The following is a 12,305-nucleotide window of genomic DNA, read 5'->3' on the forward strand; positions in this document are numbered from 1 at the left end:
GTCCCAGTTTTATCTGGATCATCTCTCCTGAGTCATCAATCCCAATAAATTCACTGTTTTGACTGAAAAATAACTTTTTTTTCTGTTATTCTCAATTGCTACCTAATATCACAGGATATTCTATAACATTCAATAATAATTTACGTATATTAACAGTTTAAGATGGTATGTAACTGAAAATACACAACATTTTAAGTGCAGATTACTTTTAGCAGCAGTACCTGTCTCACTGAAATCAGTATCTACAACAGTGGATAGCTTCAGGCTCACAAACCCCAGAGCATAAAGCACAGATACCCAAGGTGGCTTCAGGCTGTCCTTCATGAATCCTTGAAGCACATTCACAGAGTTGTGCTCCCCAGCGAGGGAGCCCCATTTCTTACATTCATTGCCTCTACACCTAAGGTGGAACAGGTTTTTGTATTACACCTTGCAGATTTGCTAGTGCAGGTCAGTGCCAGCACAGTCTCATTTCACATTAGAGACCTGGCCACAGGAGCTTTATCAATGACTCTCTTGGAAGATATTTATCTTGCAAATACTCTGGTCTTTTATATTCTTTACTACCATATTTTCCTTATGATCTCCCATAATGATAAAATCATAGAATCGATTGGGTTGGAAAAGACCTCCAAGATCATCAAGTCCAACCCTTGGTCTAACTCCAGTCCATTTTACTAGATCATGGCACTCAGTGCCATGTCCAACCTCAGCTTAAAAACCTCCAGGGAAGGTAATAAATCTACCTGTGGCATTATTCTTGATGCTACAGTAAGCACCTAATGTACATTGCACGCATGTGCCATACAATGGATCAAAATGACGTCTTCTTCCTTTCCCTGTCCATGTGTTTTGCTCCCCAAAAGGAGGGGTTTCTGGCATATTGAGAATACTACAGATCATAAAGCATAATCATTTATAGAAGCACATGATACATGAAAAGGTCAGTCCTGAGGAGAAAGACTTGGGGTGTTGGTTGACAAGATGCTCAACACGATGCAGCAACATGGAATTGCAGCCAACAAAGCCAACTGTATCCTGGGCTGCATCCAAAGCAGCGTGGCCAGCAGGTTGAGGCAGGGAATTCTCCCCCTTTACTCTTCTCTTTATGGGCAGTCCTATGGTGTAAAGGAGAGCACTCTGGAATCTGAATCCCAAGGACCCGAGTTCGAGTCTCAGTGGGACCGTCCCCTGGCAGTTCAATGACTCCCTGCCATCCCATCCCGTCACATCTCAGATGCTCAGCAGGGTCAGACCCGGTTAGTACCGGGTGCTGTGACAGTCCCGAGGACTTCACCATCACTGTCCAAGCTCGCTCGGCCGTGGCAGATGGACCTCAGGACTGAAACGGTAGGGCCAGTTCTGCGCACGCTGTGCCTCACCTAAAAAATGCACTGCACAGGCTGGAAGGGCACACGCATGTGGGGAGAGCCCTTCCCAAATCTTCATTAGTGAAGTCTGGCCATACACACATACATACATACTCTGCTCTTGTGAGACCATACCTGGAGTACTGCATCCAGCTCTGCGGTCCCCAGCATAAGAAGGTCAAATATTTCAATTTAGCTTTTGTCTATTGCACTGGTTATAATCTTATAACCATAAAAATATTCACATAAAACAAGGCAGAATGTCAATACACCCTGTCAAAACTACAAACTGCACTGTGGAGGTATGACAACATGCAAAATGCATTGAGACCCTGTAAATAAAGTGTTCAAATGCCTGTTTTCTTAAACCCTTTGTAGCTGTTATTTTTCATCTTACCTGACAAGATTTGCCACAGTATTTGGCAACCTTGCACTGAGAGCATCTGTGCAGACGTTCATTCCTGTGCGAGAAAAAAAACAAAAAGAGGTCATAAATACAAATGGAGTTTTGTATTTCTCCTTCTTACATAACTAGCAATTTTCAAATATTCCACTGAAAGAAAAATACCTGAAAAACAAGAAGAGTCTAAAATGTACTGTTACATAAGAAGAAATTGCATATGGTTGTGTTCAAAGCTATACTTACAATCCTTTACTCATGTCACTCAGCACCTCTGGGGCCAATTTGGATCAACAGTAAAGTTATCAAATGTGCTTTTTTCATACAGCTAGAACTCTGAGGAGCTTGATTTTGTAGATAACATCATAATTAGAGACATGCAATACAACTAGCTAATTTGTTTACTATCCAAGTCTTGTCTTAAGCTAGAAAGTGTTGCTACCTATCTTAAACAAGACCTTGCTGTGAACCTGCAGTTGTGACATCAAATTTTATCTTTATATTAGTCTGAAGTTGACTAAGTCAGCAGAAATTTCTGTTCTAAGAAAATACTTCTGATCAGTGAACAGTGAGAACAAAATAAAAATTCATGGGGGGAGGATAAAAATACAATGAAAACTAGAACTACCAGACCTATACATCCCAGTATAAAGGTTAAAAGCAACTTCTGACTGCAGTAATGTTTTCTGATAGTGTCTTAATTCACAGTTATATGAGTTAAGAAAATGTCAGTGAAGTTCTGTAAATTTTTAGAGAGTAAGCAAGCATTAAATGTGAAAGCACACACAGAGCAAATCTTGCACCTCCAATATATAAGTTCAAGTAAAGACATTTACTTCAGATGAGTAGAAACAAGACAGCTTTTAAGGCTTCTATCCCCTCTTATTTTTTCCGTAGAAGACACTGAACGTGGTACATTATTCTGGTACCACTGTGAAGTGTTTGTTTTGATTTCCTAACATGCAAGGTTACTTACATATATTTTCTTCCTTCACAAGGCTGGAAAAACAGTATATGGGTTTTGTCATTGCTAAAACTGAGGGCAGGAGATTTACATGATAGACATAACAACTATCCGGAATGTATGGGCAGCACAACCCTTACTATTTCCCCTCAGACTTCCTCCTGGCCACCCCTCTGACCTCAGCAAAGCACAGTATCTCACTGGGTGCCACTATTACATTATGAGCTGCACATAGCTGAACGCAGCTCACTTACACTCAAGAAACTGTCACCATGAGCTACTTCTCAGTACCCTCTTCTCCATCCTTCTACAAGGCAAGGAGGGAGACGTCAGTCATGTTGCTGTTCCCCTCTAAAGGCAATTTTACTAATGCAATCCTTGCATTGCTGTGTTGCTTTACATTTAGCTGCCTCAAATCTTACAATATAGATTAATTCAGTTTTTCAGTTTAATTGACAGACAACTATTTAGCACAAACCATTTCAAACTGAAGGGGCATTTAAATGAGCACATGAAGGACCTTTCTCTGCAAGATCCCTGGTGTCTGCATATGGTTTCCAGGTGTACTTTTTTCACGTACACTCCCAACTGATGCAACTAAAAGGTGGTGTAATTCACAGTCTCTGCTGTCACCAAGAGAAAACTCCACTGCTGTTGTCCATCCCTGGAGGTTTTTAAACTGAGATTGGACGTGGCACTGAGTGCCATGATCTGGTAAATGGACTGGAGTTGGACCAAGGGTTGGACTTAATGATCTCGGAGGTCTTTTCCAACCCAATCGATTCTATGATTCTATGATTGTCAGTAATCTAGAGGCTGAATACCATTCACTCAGATTCCCAGCTCAACTGCTTTACAACATGACCTTTATTCCTTCTTTTACTTATACTGCTCAGTTGTTCCCAAACTTTAATTTCTATGGGTGACTTCAGAAAGGCAGAACACTATCCAAAGGCCACATCCAAAACAGACAGCACCAATATGCCCACAAACTTCAGTCTAGAACCTCTGGATAAACAACACAGCCCACTTACTTCAACTGTGACACCAAAACTATCAAAAGTAGGGGCAGAAGACCAGAAATACCACAGAGTATCCTCTAGCACAAACCAACCTCTCCTTTTCCTCAAGTCTCACAAGTGGGGAAGGTATTTCAATGATATATCAAAGTTTTGCTGTGTTTGAATTATTAAAAATAAGAGTTTATGCACAATCTTAGGACTCTTACAAGCATTAGACAGTTTAGGAGCTAGGAGTTTAGATAGCTGCATTGGTCAAAGATTGAGAAGACCATTACCAACAGATCATCACAATCAAGAAACAATCTTTTCATTCGTACTGCATAAAACCCCCGATTTTGTTGCACAGTATTTTTAGGCATTCATACTAATTACCAGAAAAAGAGGAATTTGTAAATATTTCAGATAAAAGCACATGTTTTGCTAGTGTGTTCTTTACCTTCCCACTTGCAAAGCTGGCCCTGGAGACTGAAAAAAACCCAAGCAACTGTTGAATTTCTATAAACAGAATCTAAAATTTTGTTCATACATAATAGATTTTTGACTCTAAGGTGCAATGCATGAGGATGACTGTTGTAGTTTGGGATTATTATGTAAATTCTCTCCCCTGCCACTTAACTGCCCAGGCCAGCGGTTAACAAAAGAAGTAGTTAACTGTTGATCGCTGGGGTGAGGGCAGGTTTGTCTCTTTTGGGTTTTTTTTTTGGATATTCTCCGGAGTCTTGGCTCGGCGGAACGGGGGAGTGGGGGCTCGAGGGAGGCAGGCTGCCCTGCTGGTTACTGCTGGGGTTTTTTCCTGGCTGTCTTGCCGCTGCCCACCTCGGACTACTTTTCTCGTGCCGTGCTGATGCTGCTACCTGCCTTGGATTTGCTGCTGGTTGCTCGTACCTTTCTGCTTCTTGGACGGGGAACACAGGGGGAAGAGACTGAGTCCATCTGAAAGCCCACTGCTCGTCTGTTTCGCTGGAGAGGGACTGAAACTCACTCTGCAGCCAGCCGGGCTGTGACAAGGACACTTAAGTATAACCTTTTCTCCCGGAGAAAAAACCTGCTGGGTTTTGTTGTTGTTTTGTTTCTTTTGGTTTGTTTTTTTTTTCCCTCTCTTGTGGTGTTGGGGAAGTGGGTTACACTAGTCTGTTTACATATATATATATATATATATATATATAGCAGTTATCCTTCTTGTATTAAAATTCCTTTTCTTAAATTTGATAAAGAGTGGTGTAATTATCGTGGAGGAGGCCCCTCCCCTGCTTGTGGGTAAAACATTTTGTTATTTTCCCCTCAAACCGAGACATTTCTTGGCGCCCAACGTGTGGGGCTTGTAAACAAAGAAGGATAACTGCTATTTTGTGGCACCATGTGGGTCTTGAGCTTAGGGTTCATCAGGACCATCCTGTATAATATATTGGCTTTTTGTTGGTACAAATTCATGCCAAAAGGAGCGGCAGGTTTAAGTCTTATCAACAAATCAATGAGTAAAACTCAAATAGCCGCAATTATTATTGAGTTCTTACTCTGGATTTATGGTGCCATGAATTCGATGCCTTTGGATGTCATGTGGGTGGTGTTCTCCAGGTTGTTTTCCTGCCGCAACCTAAGCTGCTACCTCTGGGGATTCAGTGATAATAGTACGGACCCTTGGGAAGGAACAAAGGGGAATCTCTTCTCCCAACCCTTTGTCCATTCCCCATTCAAGTCTGCTACAACAGCTTTTGAGATGTTTAAATTCTCCCTGGATGCCAGAGATATCTTGCTCTTTATGGTTTTTCTGCAAGGTTGTATCCCTGCGGCTTACAGAATGTTTGAAGGTAGGGCCAGGGTTTTTCCAGAATGCATTCAGAAGCCTAGCCCAGTGAAGGGGGAAAAGGAAGAGAATAAAACCCCTGACGTTACAGTGAAGAGGGAGAAGGAAGAGGGTAAAACCCCTGACGTTACAGTGATGCAGGATGGGGCTAAAAAAAGGGAAGAGGGTAAAACCTCTGATGTTACAGTGATGCAGGACAAGGCTAAACCAGGAGGACAGGCCAAGCCTATGGAAGTTGCCCCTATCCAGAAAAGGAAATATAAGACCAAATTAGACCATCTAGCGGACGATGAGGGGGCTGCTGCACCTCCACAGCAAGCAGACCCAGAGCCTGAGATCATCACTGAGTCATTGTCATTTGATAATCTCCGTAGTTTGCGGAAAGACATTGCTCGACACCCGGGTGAGCCCATCCTGACTTGGTTGATCCGAGTTTGGGACCTTATGGGTGAAACCTTACAACTGGATGGTGCTGAAGCCAGGTTTTTGGGGGCTCTGGCCCAGGATGTGGCTATTGAACAGGTGTTTGTGAGGGAATCAAAGCCCCTTTCACTCTGGGCACGACTTCTAACGAGTGTAAGAGAGAAGTTTGTTTATAGAGAAATCCTGCAGGAACATCATATTAGGAAGACTTGGAAGACGATGGAAGAAGGAATTTTACGTCTGAGGGAGATGGCAATGATGGACGTGCTTTTTGGAAGAGGTGGGCAAACCAATAATGACCCTGACAAGGTCAGATGCACACCACATATGTGGTGGAACCTTTCACACTCGGGGCCAGCTGAATACACCGATTTCCTGGCATCCATGTATAGGGAAGAGAACCAAGAAACAGTGGGCGCTGTAGCAAATAAGCTCCGGATATATGAAGGCATGACCCACAGCCCAACGCAGGCCCGTATTTCTGCTGTAGAGACATTGGTTGAGAGTCTCAAGACGCTGCCTGCAGAGGTAAAAGCGATCAGAGAGGAAATTAGGGAAAGTCTCCAAGTGGCACCAGTGCGAATGAGAACCTCTGAAGTCAGAGCCAGACACCCCCCAGCCAGAGGAAGTGGACAGACCTCACGAACTGAGATGTGGTACTTCCTGGCCAAACACGGAGAAGACATGGGACGGTGGGATGGGAAACCCACCCGTGCCCTTGCAGCCCGAGTACAAGAACTGAAGGAGAATGGAAGAAGGTCAGTGAGAGTAAGTGCAGTCCCAGTTTCCCACGGGCAAGAATCTGACCCACAGGAGGGCACCTCCCAGGTGTACTCATCGAGAAAAGGTTCTGACCGCTATGACCAGGATCAGTGTTAGAGGGGCCCTGCCTCTAGCCAGGTAGAGGCACGGGACAACCGTGTCTATTGGACTGTGTGGATTCGATGGCCTGGTACATCAGACCCACAAAAGTATAAGGCTTTGGTTGATACTGGCGCTCAATGCACATTAATGCCATCAGGATATGTGGGCTCAGAAACTATTTCTATTTCTGGGGTGACAGGGGGATCTCAAGAGTTGACTGTGCTAGAAGCTGAAGTGAGCTTGACAGGGAGAGATTGGCAGAAACACCCCATTGTGACTGGTCCAGCCGCCCCATGTATCCTGGGCATTGACTACCTCAGGAATGGATATTTTAAGGACCCAAAGGGGCATAGATGGGCTTTTGGAATAGCCACTGTACAGACAGAAGGGATTGAACAATTGAACTCATAGCCAGGTCTCTCAGAAAGTCCTTCTGCTGTTGGACTGTTGAAAGTTGAGGAACAGCAAGTGCCAATTGCCACCACGACAGTGCACCGTCGGCAATACCGAACGAACCGTGATGCTGTGATCCCCATCCATAAGATGATCCGTGAACTGGAGAGCCAAGGGGTGGTCAGCAAAACCCACTCACCCTTCAACAGCCCCATCTGGCCTGTGCATAAGTCTGATGGAGAATGGAGATTGACTGTGGACTATCGTGGCTTGAATGAAGTTACCCCACCGCTGAGTGCCGCTGTGCCGGACATGCTGGAGCTCCAGTATGAACTGGAGTCCAGGGCAGCAAAGTGGTATGCCACTATTGACATTGCTAATGCGTTCTTCTCCATTCCTCTGGCACCAGAGTGCAGGCCACAGTTTGCTTTTACCTGGAGGGGCGTGCAGTACACCTGGAACCGACTACCCCAGGGGTGGAAACACAGTCCCACCATCTGTCATGGACTGATCCAGACTGCACTGGAGAAGGGTGAGGCTCCAGAACACCTGCAATACATTGATGACATCATTGTGTGGGGGGACACAGCAGAAGAGGTTTTTCAGAAAGGAGAGAAAATCATCCAGATCCTTTTGGGAGCTGGCTTTGCCATCAAACGGAGTAAGGTTAAGGGACCAGCCCAAGAGATCCAGTTCCTGGGAGTGAAGTGGCAGGATGGACGCCGTCAGATTCCAACAGAAGTCATCAATAAGATCACAGCAATGTCTCCACCTACCAGCAAAAAGGAAACACAAGCCTTCCTGGGTGCCATAGGGTTCTGGAGGATGCATATCCCAGCATACAGTCAGATCGTAAGCCCTCTCTACTTGGTAACCCGTAAGAAGAATGATTTCCACTGGGGCCCTGAGCAGCAACAAGCCTTTGACCAGATCAAGCATGAGATTGCTCAGGCTGTAGCCCTTGGACCAGTCAGGACAGGACCAGACATACAGAACATGCTCTACTCCGCCGCCGGGAATAATGGCCTGTCTTGGAGCCTTTGGCAGAAGGTGCCTGGTGAGACTCGAGGCCGACCACTTGGATTCTGGAGCCGAGGCTACAGAGGATCTGAAGCCAACTATACCCCCACAGAGAAAGAGATCCTAGCCGCCTATGAAGGAGTTCAAGCCGCCTCAGAGGTGATTGGCACAGAAGCACAGCTGTTTCTGGCACCTCGACTACCAGTGCTGAAGTGGATGTTGTCAGGACAGGCTGCCTCTACACATCACGCCACTGATGCTACCTGGAGCAAGTGGATTGCCCTGATTACGCAGCGCGCCCGTATAGGAAAATCAAATCGCCCTGGGATCCTGGAAATCATCACAAACTGGCCTGAAGGTGAAAATTTTGGTCTAGCAGATGAAGAGGAAGAGCAGGTGACACGTGCGGAAGAAGCTCCACCATACAATCAATTGCCAAAAGAGGAAATACGCTACACCCTCTTCACCGATGGCTCCTGTCGCATTGTAGGGACTAATCGCAAATGGAAAGCAGCTGTATGGAGTCCCACACGACAAGTTGCAGAAGCTACTGAAGGAGAAGGTGGGTCGAGTCAGTTTGCAGAGCTTAAAGCCGTGCAGTTGGCCCTGGACATTGCTGAACGAGAGAAATGGCCAAAGCTTTACCTCTACACCGACTCATGGATGTGGCCAATGCTCTCTGGGGATGGTTAGACCAATGGAAGAAAACCAATTGGAAACGCAGAGGGAAACCCATCTGGGCTGCCGATATATGGCAAGATATTGCCACCCGAATAGAGAAGCTGATTGTGAGAGTCCGCCACGTAGACGCACACGTGCCCAAAAATCGGGCCAATGAGGAACATCTCAACAACCAACAGGCAGACCGAGCTGCACAAGTGAAAGTATCACAGACAGATCTGGACTGGCAGCACAAGGGAGAGCTGTTCTTGGCTCGATGGGCCCATGATGCCTCGGGCCATCAGGGCAGAGATGCCACTTATAAATGGGCACGAGACCGAGGGGTGGATTTAACCATGGACATTATCTCTCAGGTTATCCATGACTGCGAGACATGTGCTGCCATTAAGCAGGCTAAGAGAGTGAAGCCCCTGTGGTATGGTGGACGCTGGGATAAGTATAAGTACGGGGAGGCCTGGCAGGTTGACTACATCACACTGCCACAGACCCGCCAAGGCAAGCGCTATGTGCTCACCATGGTGGAAGCAACCACAGGGTGGCTGGAGACACACCCAGTGCCTCACGCCACTGCTCGGAACACCATCCTAGGCCTGGAAAAACAGGTGCTGTGGCGACATGGCACCCCAGAACGAATTGAGTCAGATAATGGAACTCATTTCAAAAACAGCTTAGTTGCTACCTGGGCGAGAGAACATGGCATTGAGTGGGTGTATCATATCCCCTACCATGCACCAGCTGCCGGGAAAGTTGAGCGGTGTAATGGACTGTTGAAAACCACTTTGAAGGCGTTGGGTGGAGGGACTTTCAAACACTGGGATCAACACTTAGCAAAGGCTACATGGCTAGTCAACACTAGAGGCTCTGTCAATCGAGCCGGTCCTGCCCAATCAGAACCCCTTCACACTGTAGATGGAGACAAAGTCCCTGTAATACACCTGAGAGGTATGCTAGGGAAAACAGTCTGGATCAACCCTGCCTCAGGCAAAGGCAAACCCATTCGTGGGGTTGTCTTTGCTCAAGGATCTGGTTCCACCTGGTGGGTGATGCAGGAAGATGGAGAGACACGATGTGTACCTCAAGGGGAACTTATCTCTGGGTAAACGACTCATATTACTGTATTTGTAAACACTTAATTATTTGAAAGAAAATTTAAGTTTAATGTAGAGTATCGGCATGGAAGAGAATTTAGGGGTGGATAATGTTGTAGTTTGGGATTATTATGTAAATTCTCTCCCCTGCCACTTAACTGCCCAGGCCAGCGGTTAACAAAAGAAGTAGTTAACTGTTGATCGCTGGGGTGGGGGTAGGTTTGTCTCTTTTGGGGTTTTTTTTGGATATTCTCCGGAGTCTTGGCTCGGCGGAACGGGGGAGTGGGGGCTCGAGGGAGGCAGGCTGCCCTGCTGGTTACTGCTGGGGTTTTTTCCTGGCTGTCTTGCCGCTGCCCACCTCGGACTACTTTTTTCGTGCCGTGCTGATGCTGCTGCCTGCCTTGGATTTGCTGCTGGTTGCCCGTACCTTTCTGCTTCTTGGACGGGGAACACAGGGGGAAGAGACTGAGTCCATCTGAAAGCCCACTGCTCGTCTGTTTCGCTGGAGAGGGACTGAAACTCACTCTGCAGCCAGCCGGGCTGTGACAAGGACACTTAAGTATAACCTTTTCTCCCGGAGAAAAAACCTGCTGGGTTTTGTTGTTGTTTTGTTTCTTTTGGTTTGTTATTTTTTTCCCTCTCTTGTGGTGTTGGGGAAGTGGGTTGCACTAGTCTGTTTACATATATATATATATATATATATATATATATAGCAGTTATCCTTCTTGTATTAAAATTCCTTTTCTTAAATTTGATAAAGAGTGGTGTGATTATCGTGGAGGAGGCCCCTCCCCTGCTTGTGGGTAAAACATTTTGGTTTTTTCCCCTCAAACCGAGACAATGACTAAGAAACAAGTGGGAAATTTTCATTTTGTCAGCTGGGGAGAATTGTTTCATTTTCAAGGTTGCGCAATGACACAACTTGATGATAGAGGAGTGAATATATCTCAATTTAGATTAGAAGCTCATGTCAGAGTAATTTTGGGAAGAAATGCATGTATGGCCGCACTTCACGAACGCAGATTTGGGAAGGGCTCTCCCCACGTGGGTGTGCCCTTCCAGTCTGCACAGTGGATTTTTTAGGTGAGGCACAGCATGTGCAGAACTGGCCCCACCGTTTAGGTTCTGAGGTCCATCTGCCATGGCCAAGCGAGCTTGGACAGTGACAGGGAAGTCCTCGGGACTGTCACAGCACCTAGTACTAACCGGGGCTGACCCTGCTGAGCATCCGAGATGTGACGGGATGGGATGGCAGGGAGGCAATACACTTGAGTAAAATAATTACTGTAGACAAAAAAAATCCAAACACAAAAAAAGCAAAGAAGCAAAACAAACCATCAACCAAACAAAAACAGGGAAAAAATTTCTGCAAAAGAGAAATGCTGTTTGGATCTGATCATTGCTTTAGATATGAGAAGCAGTTCAGGATGAATAAATGCTCATAAACTACATAGATAAATTGACACTGAGACAAGTTCTGACCCAGCTTTCAATCTTTCAATACTAAGGAGCACTTCATATCAAGGATTCATATTCACTTTTTACATGATACATTAGCATTTTTCTGCAGCTAGACCTTTCAAATTGAAAGACTTTCGAAACTGAGACACTACAAGAATTTTGAACTGTTTAGCTATCACTTTTTTACCTTCAAAGTCTGACAGTGAACCATTCACAACATTGCAGTCAACGTTACTAATAAAAATCTGCCAACCAACCCAGAACAAAAAAAAGACAGCCAAGCACCTAGAACTTTGGTTTCCTGTTCAGCTCCCTATATGCAGAGCTGCAGTGCTCAAGATGGTGCCTCTGCAGTGCATCCCTGTTGTCTTTTACAAGTCTGTTTTCCCTGGCTGTACAGTGTCCCAGAGAAGTCACCAAGGAGCTTTTGGCCTCTCTGTTTCTGGATACCTCCTTTGTATTCGATATTCTACACCCATGCCAGTGGCTTCTATAAACTTCTCTTTATCACTCTATAGTACTCTTTGAATGACTAAGTGCTCACTCTACTGCAGAATGACTGGGCAAAACCATTTTGAAGGCAGATCCTTTTTGTTCTAAACACTACTCATCAAAACATTAATAAGTTCAGAGTTCGATAACAGAATGTGCAATTTTAGTCCCATGCACATTAAAGAACCCCAAAAATCTCAGCAGCAATGGGTAAAACACAGATTTCCAAAGCAGAATAATTTTATCTTTCCAGAGCCTGAATTTACACTGTCACAACTATCGGAGCATTCTCACCTACAGTTTTCACATTCTTCCACCAGAAG

The 12,305-nt window shown here is 45.3% G+C and overlaps 1 protein-coding gene across 2 annotated transcripts in view; it reads right to left on the minus strand.

The window, feature by feature from the left end:
- The window catches only part of SMYD3 (SET and MYND domain containing 3), a 410,479-nt gene that overhangs the window by 352,514 nt on the left and 45,660 nt on the right, over positions 1 to 12,305 (minus strand). For both annotated transcript variants that reach the window (XM_071548005.1, XM_071548006.1), the window contains exon 2: positions 1,768 to 1,831. In XM_071548005.1, coding sequence (XP_071404106.1) covers positions 1,768 to 1,831 — 64 coding nt within the window. The remainder of the gene's footprint in view (positions 1 to 1,767; positions 1,832 to 12,305) is intronic.

This window comes from Pithys albifrons, chromosome 2 (assembly GCF_047495875.1).
Source record: "Pithys albifrons albifrons isolate INPA30051 chromosome 2, PitAlb_v1, whole genome shotgun sequence".
Lineage (NCBI taxonomy): Eukaryota > Metazoa > Chordata > Aves > Passeriformes > Thamnophilidae > Pithys > Pithys albifrons.